Here is a 21,676-nt window from a genome sequence, read left to right as displayed (position 1 = left end):
TACACCTTCACTCCCTATCAGGCAGACATCTTCATTCCTCCCCTAGGTTTGTATTTCTAATCAGAAAAACTAAATAAAATCAGCATGCAAGGAAATAAATGTGATTGGATATTCACTTTGACACAAAGTATGTTGCAAGCACCATATTACAAAGAATGTAAAAAAATACAGGATGTGCTTTTGGCTGAAAAACATACTTTTTCTTTATCTACTCTTCCAAATAAGTACATAGCTAAGCCACAATAAAAGAAAGTAGATCGGGATCTGACACAGGACATAGATCTAAACTTGCCTTGTTCAATTACCTTATGTAAAGTGTATGTAGTCATATAATGTTCCGGTGCATTCTGGTATTTGTAGTTCTGATGTATTCATTAGGAGCACAAACAACATATCCTTGAATGCAGCTCAAAAATAGGACTGGCAATCTCAATTTTACATCATTTTCGGTCTGCAATTAAATGTCACTCAAGGGGTTACAAATGCTACATCACACACAGGTAGACTGCAAACACAGAAATGTCTCATATATGCATGCAAGAATCTTGGTGATATTAACACCAACCCATGAACGCTCCAAGGAACCTGGTGAGGCCAGGTCTTACTGGGATGAGCTTCAGGGCCTTTATTTTATGTCACGACTCACCAGTGCAACACCATAGCACCCCTCCCCTGTGGAAGTGCTTGCCCCCCTGCTGTTACCAGGACTTACCTGTGGGAACTCCAAGGCCTTCATCACTGCAGAGAAGGCATAGAGGTCTCCCGCAGCTGCTTTCAGCTCAGCTGCCAGCTGTATGATCCTGTGCAGGGTATCGACCCTCTCTGCTAGCGCTCCCGTACAGCCCAGTATGTCCACTGCAATGCCCAGCGCGATTAAGTGATGCCTGGGGAATGGAAGACAGGTCAAGTGTCACCCTCTAGTGCAGAAATGGATTACTGCTGGTCTATTAATTCAGTGCTCTCGATTCACTAACACTTTACTTGGTGCAGCAGTTCCAGGCCTTCCATTTTATGGGAAACTGATTTGGTAGGAGGAAGGCTCAAATTGAGAAGGAACGATTTTATTTTTATTTTGGGTGCAAAAGTCTGGCTTCCGACTGAGGGTCATCACTTAGACCTTATTGTTTAGATGCATGTCCAAAACTGGTGAAAGCGTCTTGTTGGTGTGGCTAAATCTAGCAACCTAAGAAATATTCCAGTTTGGGGGAGAAAGGAGTAACTTCTGTAAAGAAATCATTGCAGTTCTATTGTACCAGCTAGATGCCTTGTATGGTGGCCTGGAAAGAATGTTGGCATGATGAGCTACTTTAAGCCCTGGGCTGCATCCCTTGAGGGCTGCAACTTAGAAAACAGCATTTTTAGGACATATGTTTAGCAAGGAGGGGATTCAACCCGAGGCATTTACGGTGAGGTCATGCATGCACCTGAGTCAGGAGGGGCAAGGATCACCTCAAATACATCTTGGATTGACATAGAATCGTAATAAAAAATCATTAATTTGCCTGTAAAACCCAACTTTTGAAAAAAGTCAGCCTCTATTAATGGAGCAATGCATGACAGGAAGTCTGTGACAGTGTTGCAAAGGAAAGTCAAATGGCACTACTGTTTCATTTAGTTGATATACAAAGGAAGACTATTTGGTTTGCTTTAATTGTTGCTGCACATTTTCAAAGTAGATGTTTGAGCTATTCGGATATAAAAACAATTGAAAGAAGATGTTACTATTGGGTATGACTCATGGACATCGAGAAGTTTGGCAACGAGGTATATCTATGGGGGGTACCGTTCAAAACCAGCACTGACCACACGTCACTTGCACCCATTTTGAATACCATGGGGACGAACAGGCTACTCCCAGCAAGACTGACCATCTGTGTGCAATAGCATAGTTGTACAGTGGATTATGTACTGGGGAAAAAGAATGCAGGGTTTGTTTTTTGGTCAAGGTGATTTATTGATGGACGCAAAGACATTTTTGAAGCAGGGTGATGCAGCAGAGGACGATGCCAGTGTTGAGTTGAGAGTTGGCCAAGTTCAGTAGGTACCATAGACTGCACTGGATACATGCATGAAAAGAAGGAGGGCCCAAATTTAAAACTGACTCGTAACTGAAACTCTTTTATGATTTTTAGAGGAAAGGTTGAATCAGGCATACAATCTTCTCTGTCAGAGAGATAGTATGGTGGATGAATTACACCAGAAGAATTTGCACCAGATTTTACAGTTCTTCCACAAATCAGAGGATTTTGTTTTATCTAGCCCCAAATCAGATCCTAGTAGTTGGTGTAAAGAAGCCATTTTGAAAAAGTGAAAGAATGCAGGGGCAGATTTATGGAAAATGGCGCTGCACCGAGTGCAGCGCCTCTTTCCCTGCGCCCCCTAGCACCCACCTACCGCCACCATGTGTGCGCCGTATTTAAAATACAGCGCACCATGGCACAGGGTAAGGGGCAATAGCATAATTTTTCATGAGTCTATTGATGTACTCTGCAGGAGTAGTGCCAAAATATTGGCGCTACTCTTGCAGAGTACATAGGACCCCATTCTAAAGAATGGAAGCCCCCTTTTCACGGCTGCTCTTGAAAAGGCATTAAAAGTGCCATAAAAAATGGCGCAAGGAAATCTCATAGATTTCTTTACGCCATATTTCTGGTTCCCTTAACAGGGGAACGCCCCCTTTGCATACTTTATGCCTGGCGCAGGCATAATGTAGCTCAAATCAGTAAATAAGGCGCTGGGATTTTGGCCTTGTTGGGCTACATTAACACAAAAAATAATGCCGTTAATGTGGCGCAAGGTGGCACTAGGGAATTATAAATATGCCCGCAGTTTCAAAGATTGAGGGGTAAAAAATGTGCATCTGAGCCATTAGCCGTAGAAGGGGGTGAAAGAGTGGTACCAGCGAGGGAGGTAAGATAAAAGATAGTTCCTATGGCACATGAAGGTCACATAGGACAAATAATGACAAAAAAATCCGACTATATTTACCGGTGGTTTGGTGTGGAGTCTAAGGACAAAGCAAGGGTATCGGGGTGCAGAAGGATAGAAGGGCCAGGGGAGATGAGGTTGCCATGGATATAGGTGGTCTCAAGGGGGAAAGTTGGAAAGGGGAGCATCTTGAGCGATTGTTGCTGTAGTAAACAGAAAAGTAGATCTTGCAGGTGAGGCTTCTTCTTAAACTGTCTGGTTTTGAGAAAAATATTCATACAGGAAGTTTTGCTTAGTATATTGATAAAAAATGACATTGTCAGGTTTGTTCACGTGAGGGCAAGAAATTCTTGGTGGAATTTAGGTTTCGATGTAGGCCTACTGCCTCGTGTAATCTGAAGTGCAATGATTTAGTCAAAATAACAAAAAATAAAATACATCTTTACAACAGATTGGGAGCAAATGTGTGTGCACTGTGGATCCCCTACAATACTATTGCTTGCGAAGGAGGTGTTCAAAAGTGCTTGGAGTGTTTGGGTGTAATGCATTCTGGATGGAGGTGCAATCCAACATCAACAGGGCGGGGCTGTGAACTAGTATCTTACTGCAACCCGTGTAGTGGTTTGTACATATACAGATTCCACTGCTACCTTTGTGGACTGTGCTTTTTCTAAACACCCACCCCCACTCGTCGGAATGAACAATCATATTTGAACAACCCCTAATACTATGCAGTGCATTTACTAAGAACCAAGCCAAACAACTTTATTTGCTTCGTAGTTACAAGTCCTCACTCTTAGCTGATTATTTTATTTGCTCTTTCTTCCCAGTTATTAAATTGGGAGCTTAGAACCCCCCCCCCCATCATCTGCTCCCATACCCTAAACTCATACATTACTATTATTACTATTTTTAAATAGGAATATGGCCTCTCCCCTCTCTACTGTCATTAGTGGCAAGATCTACTTTTTCTGGGTAGAAGTTACGCCTCTGCCCCGAAGGTCCATGGGATATGGCAGTGACCCTGGCATCATTGTGTTTTGTGGCTTCCTCCGGCTCAAGAGTGGCTGTCTCTACAGTAAACACATGATTTCACTTCGGTAGCACTCAAGAAAGAGAAAGATAGGCAGTCCTTTATCTCGAAAGCTAGAGGAATAGACAGGCAAGGCTTCAGCTGTCGAGAAGCATGGACGGAGAGAAAAGAGACAGGGCGCCAGTCTGCTAAGAGGAGAGAGGGACTGACAGGCTGCTTCAAATCTAGCAGCTGAGACAGAAGGACAGAGACAGGTCTTCACCTTTCCGGCGGGAAGGATGAGACAGACAGAAAGAGCACTATCAGCTGGGACAGAAGAACAGACAGACTTCGCTGCATCTCTCTGGAGGAGAGCAACGGAGAGGCAGGACTTCTCTCTGGCAGCAGAGAGACAGAGATAAGCGTTCACCTCTCTAGCAGGTCTTTTCTCAGCTGGCTTCCATGGGGCAGGGTTATCAGTTCTAGGCCCGAAGCGACTCCCATCCTCTTCTGCTGCTCCCTTGAGACTCCTCGGATTCTGAGAACCTGCAATAATCACACAAATAAGTATCCGGAGGAATTAAGTCCTTCCAACAACCATGACCTCAAATAAGTATCCGGAGGAATTCAGTCCTTCCAACAACAATGACCTCAAAAACTTGAGAGAGCTGAAACGGACCTGAGGGAGGTGAGACAGGCCTGATAGAGCTGTGGCAGACCCGGGAGACCTGAAATAGGCCCGAGAGAGTCTGCACACACTTAGGCGAAAGCCAGGAGAGCTGAACCAGGCCAGGGTGAGTCTTAGCTGAACCAGACCGGGGTGAGTCTACTCGGGTCTATGGGAGCTTAGATGGCACTAGAAGACCAAACAGAGGTGCTAGAGAGGCAGCGAAGAGGTGGTCCCGGTCTGTGAGACTTAGAGAGGCCTACAAGACCTAAGAGAGGCCGAGAACAGAAAAGAAAGATCTAGGACAGGACTCTCCAACCTTTTAGTAAGAAGAGCTACTTATGTTCAGTGAAAATAGTGCCAAGCTACTAATATTATTATTTTCGTTATAGCGACCACACCAGACAGGTTTACATTAGTGGCCGACATATGCAAGATTACCAGCAGTGATCACCTCAGTGCATCACGCAGTGTTGCAAGCAGTAATGTAAAAAAGGCTTTCTCAATCTGGAATGCCTTTACCTGAGTAATACATAAGAGGCATAACTGCAATGCCCCTAGCACAAAGATAATAAATTCACCGAAAGACACAATTTATCACTTACATGTCAATTTTAAATATATTATGGAAATTCAGCCAATTTACTCCAAATATCATCTGAGTTCTGAACATATGTAAATATTCGTCTCAAATACGTGCATTTCAATTTTGGTATTCATATATTATTTCAACTACACACAAGCTTCTAATTTAGTAGGCTGGGCTGCACACAAGAGAGCTGCTTACAGGTAGCTGAAGCTACTTGCTTGAGAAACTTGGTATGGGACCATAAGGTCACTCCTTGGAGAGACAGGCTTGGGCAAGCTCCATCAGTCCTAAGGGTAATGGAAAAAAACTGACAGGAGTGCGCAAGGCAGGACAGAGCAGCTGAACTTGAAAGGGTATGCAAAGTCTAAATTGCCACTTAAATGATTTCCTGTCTTGGTCTAAATCAGAGGGAGTGTGGTTGGGACACATGAATGAACTATGGTCGTAATACTATAGGAACACCAGCTCCAGGTTTTCTGCAGCAAGCATATATTATGTAGCAGCAGTACATATCGGTACACGCTGTGGGGAAAATGTACTCATTTCCCATACAGAGTGGTACAGCAACCAAAGAAAGGGAGAGGGCAGAACAGTGCTGTATCTACCAAGTCATGGTGCTGTATCCTGGCCCTGAGCTGGGGCACTTTATGCGGCCCTGTGCAACATACATACCCTTGCACTATGGTTATGGCCAACATAGGGTTTGTGTGGAAAAGTACCCTTCAAGTAACAAGCATTTGCAATGCAATAGGTCCCGCATCTGCAAGAGTTAGAGCTATTGGTGTTGTAAATGACAATGTCTTTTAACCTTGTGTTTTGGTTCGGAGTAAAAGCCACTGACTAACCAGACCGTTAGCACCTCGCTGTTCCAACAGCACAATCCAATATGTGTTAGGACCCCTTGAAGCGCTATAAGCTGTAAGACCTAGATTACTCATTGTTGTTGAAATGTTAATTATAATTACACTGGCATTATGAAAATGTCACCCATAGCAATCTGAAACCTTGGCAGCTATGCTTACTGAGGCAATAAAATTCATCCTGAAAGCCATTCCAGGGCAATATGCACGAGAGCCAAACTGCCAAAAAGCATCCTTTTACTCTAAATGTGCATGCACGCATTTGCTTTTACTATCTGCGAGCACGTGCTCCAATCTATTTATGTGAAGACTTACTTATACACACACACACACGTATATATCTGTATATACATGTTTGTGCTTGCGTGTGTTTTATTATGAAGTTAAACGTCTGTGTTATCGGGGCTCACCTGCCTTTCATATATGTACTCCTAAACTGACATTGCTCCTAGGCACTGCTCTGAAACTTTGTGCAACATGGTAATTTTTGCTTGAAAAACATCTTAATAAGTCTTTGTGGAAACCTGTGCTCAAACCTGCGCGCACACACATCCATCAAGTATATATACAATAACGTAAGCCTGCATCAATATCTTTCATTTATAATGAAGATTGCAAAGACAGTCGTATTTGGATAGTTTTACTATGGCTTAAGTAAGACCCTGGGCCTCGCAACTGCGACCATCAACCACATCCAATCACCGCAGACTTACTGCTTCGTTCCTTCCGCCATCAGACACCAGACATGTGTTTTTGGCTTTAATTGTGTACCGGAGACCTTTGTGCTCTTACATTGTTGTTTTTTATTCCAATCATCTAATCCTCAAACCAAGTAAGTGTTGCTATTTCAGAGGCTTATGCAACACACTTGTTGTATGCTGTTCAGTTCACCTTTGCCTCTATTTGCTGGGCTGTGATTGATGCCTTTGAAACAGTGCGTTATTTGTAAATAAAAAAGTGGTGGTGCCCAAAGCCCACCTCTTAAACACACGGCTGCTGCAATTAAATGTACAAACACGGAATACTGAGGCAGCGTAGTCCTGAACCCATCTCGGGCCTCTTCTATCCATTTACAGCCACTCCCTGCCCTTCAGCTCACTCTTTCAGCTTTCTGCTTTCTCCCTTTGTGAGGCTCTTTCGTTTTTCTCTTCCTCCGTCTTTCCCATATTTGTCTTTTGCTCACAATAAATGCTTGAGGCAGAAGAATAAGCGCTGACCCTCAAAAATAAGTGCCAGTGCTCAGCACCGGAAACAACAAGCACAAATTAAGCACTGCTTTGTAATAGGCAGCATGCTCTGATTGATCCTGTCCGGTGAGATCGGCTGCCTAGCATCAGGTTTGTAAAGAGGCCTGGAATGCAGTTGGCACCTCAGAAAATAGGGTCCTGTTGTTTTGTTTCCAGTCTGGGACACGGTTGCCGAGCCCTTCCAGCCTCACGTTTAGCAAGTCACTATTTTACAGTTAACCACGTGGAGACTTTTACAGAAGAAATTGAGTGCGTTAATAAAACATGCCACCAGAATAAAAAAAAATACGTCTAGCTGTCATTACTAGATGACGCAATTTTAACAGCGAGAAGTCCCGCTCTGGCTCCTTGTGTTCATTTCACAACGTCATGCATGTTGGGAGTTGTAGTCTTTTTCACTTCCTGGAACCAGGTAGTAGACTAAATCGGGATGAAATTTAAGTGGTTATTAAAGGGATACCCCAAGGTATTTTATAAAATCAGGGAGGTATACTCAGAGATTGGAGAACACGAGAACGGCTCGCAATCAGAGATGCAGAGGTGCAAAAAGCACTCAACACGCACAGCTCTCAACAGCAAGAGGGAAAGACTATGGGAGACTTCACACTTACCAAATACACCCTAGCATAGGGCAACTACACATGGGCAGCTTCTCAACGCTCAGAGGTCGAGGTGATGACAGACTTCTTACTAAAGAAATACATTGTAACATAACACAGCCTATGTTTCTTTCCGCAGCTGGAATTCAAGCTGCATAACAGACCAGTACCGGATATCTAGAACACCCCCAAAATATCTGCAGCACGAGTTGAGAAAAAAAGCACAGGGGCGAAAACACGCGGTAGGGCAGAGTTGTACAGCACTTACTTCTGCAGGGCAGAGTTGTACAGCACTTACTTCTGCTGCTCCCCCAGACTAAGCTGAGCTACAAAATTAAAAAAACTGGACCTCTCAAAAAATATCTGCAGCACTAGTGGAGGAGAAAAGCACAAGGACAAGAAAACGCAATATGGCAGAATTGTACAGTACTTACTTCTGCTGCTCCCCAATGGCTGAGCTGAGCAGCAAAAGAAAAAAAATAGTGCAGGAACATAAGACAAATGACCCAGAAGTGAAGGCCTACAAGTAACAGGGGCAGTCCCATGGGAGCGAGCAGCACACCAAAAGGAGGGACAAATGTAAGCAATTGCACACAGAAAAGCAAGTATTTTCAAAGGGCATGCGAAGGAACGAATTGCAAGAGGTGGGCGTGGTCTAAACCCACAGATAAGGTACAACAGACCTCGTAGAGGCAGCGCATGAGCTGCCTAGGCGGGGCCTAAAAAACACTATGCTTGGCATAGATCCTGTATAGATCTTGGTGGAGGGGAATACGTCACATTTTATGCTATGGAGATCGTAATACATTGGACGGGATATCTGTCATGTTTGTGACGAAGTCTTCAATCGGTTGAGATCTAAATAAAAAATATACACATTTGTCTGTGTGCTGTGCATTAAAGTACACATGCAAATGTCTAAAGGTTTTGAGAAAAGAAAACCAGAGGAGGTGTGCATTTTTAATCTAAAGCTCTGTTCAAATAATTTAGTAGGTAGGACTTTGCATCAAACACCCATGTATCACCACTGTATGCCCCCTTGACCCAAAGTAACACAAAGCAGCACACAGCGCTACTTTATCTTACTTTAGGGCTACTTTCCAGCTCAAAACAAGTTTTGCATTGAAAAGTATATTGCAATTCAACACCTTGTGAGCTTTGCATCACTTTTGTGATACAAACCCGGGGCAAATTGTTCGTAATCTGGACCTTGATCCAAATTCAACATTTTGAGCCAATTTGCATCACTTTTATGACACCAGCCCGGTGCAAAGATTTAGCAAATCTGGGCCTGTGTGAGTGAGCTCATACGTGAGGTCTTGGTACATAAAGGAAAGGGTGTGTCTCTGCTGAGGCAGGGTGCTTTGGGGCACATACAGTAAAGGTGCGTGGGTGTTTGTGTTGAAGAACAGTGAAGGCAGGTTGTGCTTTGGTACAGAAGCAACTAGGTGTTGTTGGGGTACTTATTGAAGAGGTGTGAATGATGCACAGACAAAGCAGGATATGTATGTGTATGTGTAAAGCGCAGACAGGAAAGAATGTGTGTGTTCAATCGCACTTCCTGCATGAATGTTATGTGTTAGGGATGCTGAAAGGGCAGAGGGTGTTTGATCGCAGACTGTTGAATGGTTGAGATGGGCACCAAAAGGGCATGCTTGGGGAAACATACAGGACAAGAAAAGACTTGTTGAGACACCATCTGCACAGGAGCTACACTCACTTCACGTTGTGGCACAGAACATTTCATTTTGGATCCCAGGTGAGACAGAAAGACTGTCTGTTGGGGCACAAACACAGAACAGACGAAGCATGATGTGTTCGTGAACAAAGGAGAATGTGATGGACACAGATACAATAAGGTGCATGTGTGCAGTAGGCCAATAACTGGACAGGTACTTAAAAAGGGACAAAGGTACACAGGTTACAGATTCTCCACCTTTCGGCCAGGTACTGGCAGTTGACTTGCAAGTTCTCTGGGGTTGTCGTCTACCCACCTTAAATCCCACAGGGTACATTGCTCTGGATATCTGCCAGTGGGATATGCATCTCATTTACACATCCATTCCACCCATGGAGAGCTCACATGGCAGTCAACCAGCTTAATGTACATAATGGCAGCTGCTCGGGATGCTCTCATCTGGCAGTCAACCTTTCTTGTGTGGTTGGCAGTCTCCAGAAGAGGCACCCTGGAGCAAAGTCACTTGGTAAGCGACCTGCCACATCGCAACAGTTACCACTTGCGCATTGTGATTTCATCTGGCATATCAAGCAGCAGAGTCTGCATAGATCACTTGCTCATTGTGCACTCACCTGGCAATCTACCTGCAGGATGTGTAGGGCGGTCTTGTGACTGTCACTCTCCACAAGAATCCTCTTCAAACGCTTCAGCACACCAGCATCCAGAGGCTTGTTGTCTGACGGCAGCATCTGCGAGCAAAAGGTCTTTGGCTGGAAACAAGACGTGGTCTCAATCTCTGGTGGTACAAACGCCTCCCCCTCAGCTTGCGGAGTCTCCTCTTCCACACAAGGAGATAGGGGAGGTACCACGACTACATTGTCCAAGAAGCCGAAGGTGGTCTCTGTAGCACGTGCCCGGGCCTTCCACTTCTCCTCAGCTAGCACGCGGTCAACGTAGCTTGGAGGTACTGTGGGGGCACGTGGCACTAGTTCGCAGTATGTGGCGTCTGATCCCAGATCCTCTGGTGGATCTGGCAGGAGAATTGATGGGGCTCGTAAGGGCTTTGGCGGAGGCTTAGCATGAAGCTGCCCGTCTGACCCCCACTGGGCCACTCCATTTGTAGAGTCAAGCCTAATACTGTGGCGGGAGGCATTGGCTCTCAGAACTGGGTCGCTGCCAGTACGGAAGACAGGGGATGGGGGAGGGGGCGTGCGGTGTTCAGGACTGAGGGTAGACTCAGACGTACCTGCAAGAGAAGGGAGACGGGTTATAAAGTAACATGTGCAGCTAACTATAGAGAAATTATAAATTGGGTTGATGGAAGGAACGTCACTGGACATCAGTAGAAATAGAGTGTCAAGTTGTGCGCCATGTCAATGTTTAGAAGCAGAGAATAGTGTAGACTATAATGTAGGACAGAGATGACAAAAGTGAATATTGTAAATGAAAGGTGGCGACAGACACAGTCAGGGGTGACTCCTTCACAATGGCAAAGTAGTGTCGCCCTACTGGGCGAGCCAGCAGCTGAAAAATAAAACAACATTTTAATATCAGTGTAGGAGGTTGGCTCTGTATGCACTATTTCAAAGTAAGGAATAGTATGCACAGAGTCAAAGGGTTCCCCTTAGAGGTAAGATAGTGGCAAAAAGAGATAATACTAATGCTCTATTTTGTGGTAGTCTGGTCGAGCAGTAGGCTTATCAAAGGAGTAGTGTTAAGCATTTGTTGTACACACACAAGCAATAAATGAGGAACACACACTCAGAGACAATTCCAGGCCAGTAGGTTTTTGTATAGAAAAATATATTTTCTTAGTTTATTTTAAGAACCACAGGTTCAAATTTTACATGTAATACTTTAAATGAAAGGTATTGCAGGTAGGTACTTTAGGAACTTTGAATAATCAAAATAGCATATACAGTCTTCACATAAATCACATATAGCTATTTTAAAACTAGACAGTGCAATTTTCAACAGTTCCTGGGGGGAGTAAGAGTTAGTTAGTTTTTGCAGGTACGTAAACCACCTACGGGGTTCAAGTTTGGGTCCAAAGTAGCCCACCGTTGCGGGTTCAGAGCAACCCCAAAGTTACCACACCAGCAGCTCAGGGCCGGTCAGGTGCAGAGGTCAAAGTGGTGCCCAAAACGCATAGGCTTCAATGGAGAAGGGGGTGCCCCGGTTCCAGTCTGCCAGCAGGTAAGTACCCGCGTCTTCGGAGGGCAGACCAGGGGGGTTTTGTAGGGCACCGGGTGGGACACAAGTTAGCACAGAAAGTAAACCCTCAGCAGCACGGGGCGGCCGGGTGCAGTGTGCAAACACACGTCGGGTTTCCAATGTAAATCAATGGGAGACCAAGGGGTCTCTTCAGCGATGCAGGCAGGCAAGGGGGGGGCTCCTCGGGGTAGCCACCACCTGGGCAAGGGAGAGGGCCTCCTGGGGGTCACTCCTGCACTGGAGTTCTGATCTTTCAGGTCCTGGGGGCTGCGGGTGCAGAGTCTTTACCAGGCGTCGGGATCTGGGAGTCAGGCAGTCGCGGTCAGGGGGAGCCTCGGGATTCCCTCTGCAGGCGTCGCTGTGGGGGCTCAGGGGGGGCAACTCTGGCTACTCACGGTCTCGCAGTCGCCGAGGAGTCCTCCCCGAAGTGTTGTTTCTCCACAAGTCGAGCCGGGGGCGTTGGGTGCAGAGTAGCAAGTCTCACGCTTCCGGCGGGAAATGCAGTTGTTTTAAAGTTGCTCCTTTGAAACAAAGTTGCAGTCTTGGGTGAACAGAGCCGCTGTCCTCTGGAGTTTCTTGGTCCTTCTAGAGAAGGGCAGTCCTCTGAGGATTCAGAGGTCGCTGGTCCTGGGGAAAGCGTCGCTGGAGAAAGTCTTTAGAAGTGGGGAGACAGGCCGATAGAGCTGGGGCCAAAGCAGTTGGTGTCTCCGTCTTCTCTGCAGGGTTTTTCAGCTTAGCAGTCCTCTTCTTCTAAGGTTGCAGGAATCTATCTTGCTGTGTTCTGGGAGCCCCTAAACACTCGATTTAGGGGTGTGTTTAGGTCTGGGAGGGCAGTAGCCAATGGCTACTAGCCCTGAGGGTGGCTACACCCTCTTTGTGCCTCCTCCCTGAGGGGAGGGGGGCACATCCCTAATCCTATTGGGGGAATCCTCCATCTGCAAGATGGAGGATTTCTAAAAGTCAGAGTCACCTCAGCTCAGGACACCTTAGGGGCTGTCCTGACTGGCCAGTGGCTCCTCCTTGTTTTTCTCATTATCTCTCCTGGACTTGCCGCCAAAAGTGGGGGCTGTGTCCAGGGGGCGGGCATCTCCACTAGCTGGAGTGCCCTGAGGCATTGTAACACGAAGCCTGAGCCTTTGAGGCTCATTGCTAGGTATTACAGTTCCTGCAGGGGGGAGGTGTGAAGCACCTCCACCCAGAGCAGGCTTTTGTTTCTGTCCTCAGAGAGCACAAAGGCTCTCACCACATGGGGTCAGAAACTCGTCTCTCAGCAGCAGGCTAGCACAGACCAGTCAGTCCTGCACTGAACAATTGGGTAAAATACAGGGGGCATCTCTAAGGTGCCCTCTGTGTGCATTTTTTAATAAATCCAACACTAGCATCAGTGTGGGTTTATTATTCTGAGAAGTTTGATACCAAACTTTCCAGTATTCAGTGTAGCCATTATGGAGCTGTGGAGTTCGTTTTTGACAGACTCCCAGACCATATACTCTTATGGCTACCCTGCACTTACAATGTCTAAGGTTTTGCTTAGACACTGTAGGGGCATAGTGCTCATGCACCTATGCCCTCACCTGTGGTATAGTGCACCATGCCTTAGGGCTGTAAGGCCTGCTAGAGGGGTGACTTACCTATGCCACAGGCAGTGTGAGGTTGGCATGGCACCCTGAGGGGAGTGCCATGTCGAATTAGTCATTTTATCCCCACTAGCACACACAAGCTGGCAATCAGTGTGTCTGTGCTGAGTGAGGGGTCCCCAGGGTGGCATAAGATATGCTGCAGCCCTTAGAGACCTTCCCTGGCATCAGGGCCCTTGGTACCAGGGGTACCAGTTACAAGGGACTTACCTGGGTGCCAGGGTTGTGCCAATTGTGGAGACAATGGTACATTTTAGGTGAAAGAACACTGGTGCTGGGGCCTGGTTAGCAGGGTCCCAGCACACTTCTCAGTCAAGTCAGCATCAGTATCAGGCAAAAAGTGGGGGGTAACTGCAACAGGGAGCCATTTCTTTACAATCAGCTGCTGACTCAGCCAGCATAAGTGGGGAGAGGTGGGGCTGGTCCATGGGAGGGTGGAGGAGGACGTTGGAGTCAGTGCACTAAGTGCGCATGTCAGTTTGGCTGGCCAGCTTAGGCTGTGCAACATAGTTGGAAAAACTGCACAGACCTCAGTGCACTGTCTGAGCGGCAGACCAATCCAAACGCTGCTCTCATAGTAGGTGTAGCATGAGGCAGCGCCCCACTGCATGGAGAGCCTGTCATAGGGACTGCTGAAAGACCAACACCATCGAGGTTAGAGGATCGAGGAGGCAGCAGCAGAAACTGGTGTGTTGTTTTTTTTTTATTATTTTATTTCTCCCACCATTGATCTCCCCTCCTCCCCTTCCGCTGACAACAGCCATTGTGGGATAAGTGTAGCACTAAAGATGAATATTTGTATAAGGATGGCAGTAAAGAATAATGTAAATCAAGGGTGCTAAAGTATAAAGTGTATCAATGCTAAGCCAACGATACCTGGGAAAAAGGGGCCAACATCACCAAGGATCCCTCCTATAATGGGCACCTCCTTTCAAATTACACTCTCTGTGTAAGACACCAGTTGGAGGTAGAATACCTGTGTTGGTCAGGTGACTTGTTCCATGTGACTGTTGTTGAGTATGCAACCATCAAACTCTACTAGCAATGTCGAACAGCAGGCTGGTGCAATAATGCCAGAGAAATACAATGACAGGATACAAAAGGCATGAATGGCGGCCATGCTCCAGGTCTACCAATAGGTGTTGCTATGCTGTGGCACCACACCTGCAGTGCACGAGAAGGAGAATCTCTGAAACAAAGAACCCCATGAGTGGCAAATGAGGAGATAGCGCACAATACCCAGCAGCACTTTCAGTGAAGTGGATCAGGGAAAACGACTCAAGGGAATCATGAACTGGTCCCAGGAAGCGACTGGTTAACCTGTAGAGACCCATCACTCAGGGTACTACGTGCCATGTTCATTCTTTGATCAGCAGCAAAAAGAGATAGAAGCAGTTGGTGAAAGGGGTGAAGTATGTGCTGACCATTCCTGTTTGAAATGATTACTGTAATGCAACCACTTGCCAAATTGTGGTGCGGAACGCAATGCACGCTAATGACCTAGCTTACAAAAGCTAAAAGTATTTTCTGAGACCTCAAGTCTCACTTATCATGAGTGAGACTCACACATCCAGTGGTGAAGTTGAGCTCTCACTCGTACCAGGTGGCATCTTCCTCCTAATGACAGCAAGACCCTACATCAAAATGTGACACATATCAACATGTAGAGCAGCTTCAGACAGCACAGGAGGGTACATGAATCCCTCCAACCAGAAGGAGACCCTTCCGTTGCTCCTTTAGGGTGATAGAATAACTGTGTGCAGCAAGGTTCACTTTCACCACATGCAATCATATATGTACTATATTTAATCTGGACTGATGCCTGCATTTCCCCTCCAGTGCATTTGTAGAGCTTGTGTATATTTAAATATCAGATCTGGCAGACTTTTATTACTTTTACATTTATTCAACCAGTTTTCATAATTGCATTGATGTCATGACCTGTGCTATCACCATGAAACATAATTGACATCATATGCCAAGAATTTTGGAAATATGAGTGCTCTATATTTTCATTTGTGGTTAATAGAAGGAACAGTGTAGATGTGATATATTTTTTAAAATTAAAAACATCCATGCACTCATAGTATGTGGGGTACTGAGGACTTCAAGGACCAGCTGGGGTAGCAGCAGGAAGGCCACCAATGTCACCACTGCACCTGGAGATGTGCTGAAAAGCAGCCCAAGCCCCCCACAGTGTGGGACTTGCGCAGAATGCACCCTGGCACGTGCCCGGGCCAGAAGAGGCTAGGCTGCCCAATATCCTACCTCTCCCCCTGGTGCCCTAGCTGCTTGCCTTGGACCAGTTCTGGGCCAGCTTATTTTTTGGTCTTGGTCTTTTCTGTCTGCTGTCTTGTCTTTAGCGGCCGACTGGGTGATCTGACGGCAGGATCTCATTTGTGCTCCCCTTTCGCAAACTTGTGGTTAAAGGAACACTTCAAGGCGCGATGGGGAAACAAAAGCTGGCAGGTGTTAAAGACTCTGCTCCTAGCGACTCGACAGCCACCACCCTAGACTCTTTCCTAGCCCGTGCGGTTGGAGTGATCTCAAAATAAATCGACGCAGGCTTTCCTTGTAGATAGAGGACGGTCCTGGAACCCTGTTGGTCCCCCAATTGGCCTTATCAGTGGAAATCGCTGCTCCAGTTCAAACAAATTTGGATGTTAAATGTACTCCCCCTAGTCCGACTATCTTGGCTCAGAATCATTTCCCTGATGTTCATAATAACAGTGTCTGCCCACCCCAATCCAAGAAAAAACATCAACAAAAACGACCGTGAAATACAAAGTGCCAACCTCACCCTGTGGGTAAATTGGACTCTGCCAAGGTCGCACCATGCATAAGAGACTTTGTTTTCTTTAGATTGGGAACCTTTTCCTGCAAAAATCAAAGACCTTATTGCACAAAGTCTTTCGCGACTGTTAGAGAGACTGTCCAGTCTAGAGACTACCATCTTGGCACTGTCAAACTCTATTTCCACTATTTACTCTGGTAATGCGAGAAGTATTATTCCTTCCATCCCCCCTGCAGCTAGTGCATCTAGTCTTGCTCCTATTATGAGTCTTTGACCTTCCTCTTCTGAGCACCCAGGTCATCAAACTGTTGCTCTGCCTGTAGATGGCCCCTGGAAAACTACACTGGCAGCTATGCAATTTATTGCACCAGCAGACAGGGCTCCTCAGATAGCAAATCAGACTGTAACTCGTGAAGAACAAGGTCCAGTGGATGTTCAGGATGTTCAGACTAACTGTGGGCTTCGTGGGGTGCAACGGGAACGGTTAAGAATGGAAAAAGAGCTACCTACTTTAAATCTGCCACCTGACTGTGGCCCGTATGTGATGATCTTGATGGGGTGCTTTGCATCTCTGATGATAGCTGGGAATCCACTACTAAGCTAAACAACAAGGTCTGCCACTGGCTGTGCCAACACAAGGACTTTAATATTGGGGAATACCGGGACATTCTGTTTTTAAGGAGGGGAGGGTGGGGGGCGAAGCTGAGAAGACCATAATCGGGAATTGCATAGTTATTAATTGTAAGACACCCTCACTTGCTAGACTTTTTGTTTGCTGCATTAAAGTGCCTCCTGGCAGAGGTTTGCAGTCAGAATCCACCCGCTTGGCTACTTCTTTAGACGCTTGGGGCCAAGGTCCCAAGTCTGTGATACTAGGGAGTGTGCAGCCCTTGCAGTGCTCCCATGTGTCTCTATCCAACAGACTCCTCCCTTTGTCAACATTAGATTTAAATGACTGGCTACAGGTCCTAGATGCTGTGTCCTCTGAATCTTTAGTGAGTGGGCTCCTATTACCTGTTCCCCCGCAGCTGATGAAGGAGGCTGGACAGTACAATCTTTAGATTTAACTCTGAGGATTCTTTGTTGGAGTATAACAAGGGTAAGGACTAAGGCTCTAATTACAACTTTGGCAGTAATAACCGCCTACCGCCGTGGTGACGGCCTCCAACATACCACCGCGGCGGCGACCATCCGTTCGCCAGATTATGAGCACTGCCTGGCTTCTGCCACAATAAGGGCGGAAATCCAGCAGTGTTCATACTGGCGTACGGTGGTGACTTGGCACTGCTAACACCAGCACCGCCCCACCAGTAGAATGCTGCCAGCCGTATTTTGAGCAGAAATATGGCCTGGTGGTGTTCTGCTGGCGGGGCGCTGCTGGCGGTAGAAGTACCCCTTTGCGTTCCCTGCCAGGCGGCCTCCTCGCCGGACAAGGTAAGTTGGGCGTCTGACAGAGGAGGGGGTTGGAGGGTGGGGGGTGTTGTGTGTGTGTGTGTGTGTGAATGCATCTGTGTGTATTGTGTTGTATGTGTGTGAGTGGATGCATGCAAGAATGGTGAAGTGAGTGCATGTCTGCATGTCAGTGTGTCTGTGTGTAAGAATGTGTGTATAGACGAAGGGGTATATGAATGCGTGTACAGCAGTGAATGAGTGAGTGCGTGTATGCTAGTGTATGTGAATGGGTGTATGCGTAGTGCGCGTGGGTATATGTGTTTGTGTGTGCAAGAAGGGGGGTGTGGGGCGCTGTGACTGTAGAGGGGGTGGGGGTGATGTATGCATGTGTGTGCGTTTATGGGGGTTGGGGTGAATGCCTGTATCGGAGGGGGTGGGAGTTGTTTTAATCGGGGTGGGGGGATGTTTGGATGGAGGGGGATGTCAGGTGAGTGTTGGGGAGGGGTGGGGGAGCTGCCTACCGGTGACAGGGAAGGAATTCCATGTCACCGGTAGGGCCTACCGCCATGGTTTTTGCCATGGCAGTAGGCCGGCTCATAATGCCGCCAGCGGTACTCTGTGGGCCGCCGGGTCGGAGATTGACATCTCCGGCCTGGCGGCTCATACTGCCATGGGGGTATGAGTGAAGAAGTGGCATTCTGCAGCACGCACAGAAAGAGCAAAATGTCAGACGTGATTGTTTATGTGCGGGAAGGTGTCCCTTCCTCTACATAAAAAATCATTTCAAAATGACACTTTGGCACTTCTGTGTAGCGCTAGGCAGCTCAATCAGTTCTGCATTCTGCAGCACACACATAAGTTCAAATCGCCATTAGTGATTGTTTATGTACATAAACAATTAAACTCCTCAACGCAGACATCCTTGCACGATGGTGCAAGGTTGCCTGCGTTGGCACTAGGCAGCTCAATTTGCCGCCAGTGCAGGGACAACACAGGGGTGGGCTGTATTGGATTAAATATGACGCATCCCTGTGTGGTGAAAATGACGGAGCCCGGCACTGCCAATTTGGCGCAGCATAGGGCTCCGTCATTTTCTTTTAAATATAGGCCTAAGTGAGGTTGGGCCATGAACTAACGAAGTGGAGGATCAATCGTCTCCCCTGGACATCTGTTTTGATGTGTCAGAAGTACGCACTGCCATTGTAGCTTGCCCCTCAAACAAAGCACCTGGTCCTGATGCTGGAATGAAGGGCGAACCAGTTGTATCCTCAATCAGGCAGTTAATATTGAGCCAGATAGCGGATCCCTATGGTCCCTGACGAAATATGCTGAACTCATCCTGTATAATTGGCCAACACCTGGATACAATTCAGGAGCATCTGCACTCTTCCAAGTATGTAGTGAGCATTTCGCAAAACTCTGATGATGCTGGGATCTCAACATTATAAACTCTAGGCTGTAAGAAAGAGTTTACAATGCTAAAGATTTCATGCAGAACATTTTTTGCTACCTTATTTTTTTGCATAATAAAAATATTGTGCTGCTTTAATAGATTTATGGTAATTCTTAAGAGCAAATCTATCTGTATGTTTATCCTCAGGTATATATTTAAAAGTAATTTACGTTCTAACAGCTTACACACCTTTTTCTTTAACAAGATTAGGTGAAAACCAGGGGAGCGACTGAAAAGGATAAAACACTCTGGGCAAGATCTACAAGAAAGTGGCTCATCAGTCAATGCGCCACTTTTCTTGTGCTGCCCCTAGTCCCCCTAACGTCACCATGGTAGCGGTGTATTTACAATACAGCGCACCATGTCGCATGTTAGCACAATAGCATCAGAATTTATGATGGTATTGTCGTGCTTTGCTGGATTAATGGCATTAAGTATGGGGCTAGTCCAGCAAAGCACTAGGGAGGCCCATAGGTTATTATGGGCATATCACTTTAAAGCCTGCAATGTGTAGGCGTTAAAAGTGGTGGAAAACTGCTGCACTGAAATCTTGTAGATTTCACAACACCATTTTTTGCGGCCTCCCTGCGGAGGAACAGCCACTTGCATATATTATGTCTGGCGCAGGCATAACGTGGCGCAAGGGGTTATAAAGTGGGGCAATGCTAGCATTGAGCCACCGTGTAAATATGGCACGGCAGAAATGACCACCTAGTGCCACATTAGCATAAAATAAAAATGACACTAATGTGGCACAGGAGGCACAAAGGTCTTTTAAATCTGACCCTCTGACTTCTGATGTACCGCTCCAGATTCTGACTTTTACCACATGGTGTGGTTGTATCCAATTATCTCAAAGTACTGGTCAGCAATTGGTAAAAGGTACTAGAAAGGCCAATAATGGAACTCTCTCCTAAATTGGCGCTGCTTGTTATCTTGGATGACTCAGAGAACACGCATTGGAAGGCATAGGAACATTACTTACTAAAGCATGTCACTGGAGCGCCACCCACTCACCCAGGATTGCAGGCTGGTACTTTGGCGATGTTCCAAACGGGGGCAGCCCATTTACCTGTCCAGGGGATGCACGCCAAGATAGGGGGTCGATGGTAGAACTATTCCGGACTCAGCAATGAGGGTTCCAATGGTTAAAGGGGCAGCCCTTGTTTATCCAAACTGGGGCTCCTGTATGGGAATCGGGAGGGGGTACGACTGTCTATTTGTGATTGCAAAACAATACAATTATGTTCCATAAAAATGAAAAAAAAAGGACTCTGACTCCAGCCTTGCCTTTTTTCTGTATCTCCGTATCATATGTTCCCAAATGTTGCCGTGTATGCACATCTCATTGCATTATTAAATGTTCCAAAAGAATGTGACACGCTAAAAACTACCAGTGTACCTTCCTGAAAGGAATTGTGTTACATGCAAAGAACAAATCGGCTGCCACCTAGACAGTACTTGTGGTTTTCTCGCTTTGAAATATAAGCAATTATTTCAGATGCATGGAGGGCTGTTTCAACCACCTCTAAAATATAATTAAAGCAAAGACACAGAAATGCTGTGTCATAGAAGTCCACAGTTTTGCAGTTATGCTTGCCAGTATCAGTGCCAATTTTTCAGATTCTACAATTTCCTTCTTTTTAAAAAAAAAAAATTTTTATTACATTTTTGCTTAAATTCTGCTTCCAACATTTACTAGTCACATTGTATAGATATATTAAATCAATAACGTTGCTGATACACAGTTTAACACATTAACTTGACAACTTAACTGAGGTCATTATCGCACTACAATTTCCTTCTTAATATGCAAAACACTATTGGTACTTTGATCACTGTGATTCTTATTTATTTAGGTCTTGAAAGAGAAAATAGAAATGTGTTTGGAATGTTTCTCAAAGGCTTTATTTGAGAGTTGCGGCTTTGGGGTATATTTGGGCTGTTACTGGTCTCCACCCGATTTATTTTGGGCATTTGGTTGAACAACTTTGGGTTTTTGGAGGGGTGTAAAAATGACAACACTTGTTGCTAAGCTAGCCAAGATAGCAGAAGCTTCTTCATGAGCCGTAGGCCCTGCGTTCAAAATCCCTTCATCATCCTAATAACGGCCTAAACACCCTGCAGCGCTGCTGGGTATGGTGGGGCCTACTCTGCCCCCCAGTGGACATCCTTCAGCTATTGGTGCTCCCACTCCAAACCTCTTTGTGGCTGTTGTGGAGGAGATGGATCTGTCAAATCTACCAAATGGGGCGGCTAAGCTCAGTACAGGCATCAACGGGGGAGTCTGGTCCTGCAACTATAGGAGGAACCTCCTCTGTTGCTGAAGCCCACATGGATATTAGTTGGCGCACTGGTAAAGCCTGGCTGGAGGTGCGGAAGGTGGCGGTCCATGATGGCCTGCGGGCCAAGAAAATGGTATTGCACAAGTGGCCACCATGGCAGTGTGGGGAGCAAAGGCAGCTTCTGCCACAAGCTAGACACGGGAGGAACTTGAATCATACTGCGGTACTGTGCTGCCCCTTGGATGCACCCAGGCTCCAGAGCTGCGCAGCGCACCAGGGCACTGACATTTGGGTGCTAGCACTGGTGGGTAGCTTGCAAGG

The 21,676-nt window shown here is 46.3% G+C and overlaps 1 protein-coding gene across 6 annotated transcripts in view; it reads right to left on the bottom strand.

The window, feature by feature from the left end:
- The window catches only part of LOC138292135 (breast cancer anti-estrogen resistance protein 3 homolog), a 191,702-nt gene that overhangs the window by 10,091 nt on the left and 159,935 nt on the right, over positions 1-21,676 (bottom strand). For all 6 annotated transcript variants that reach the window (XM_069230540.1, XM_069230537.1, XM_069230541.1 and 3 more), the window contains exons 5-7: positions 10,213-10,826; positions 4,371-4,486; positions 713-884 (exon numbers count right to left, since the gene is read on the bottom strand). In XM_069230540.1, coding sequence (XP_069086641.1) covers positions 713-884; positions 4,371-4,486; positions 10,213-10,826 — 902 coding nt within the window. The remainder of the gene's footprint in view (positions 1-712; positions 885-4,370; positions 4,487-10,212; positions 10,827-21,676) is intronic.

The sequence above is a fragment of the Pleurodeles waltl genome, chromosome 4_2 (genome assembly GCF_031143425.1).
Source record: "Pleurodeles waltl isolate 20211129_DDA chromosome 4_2, aPleWal1.hap1.20221129, whole genome shotgun sequence".
Lineage (NCBI taxonomy): Eukaryota > Metazoa > Chordata > Amphibia > Caudata > Salamandridae > Pleurodeles > Pleurodeles waltl.
The sequence above is the reverse complement of the archived record's forward strand: the minus strand, read 5'-3'. Positions and strand labels throughout refer to the sequence as shown.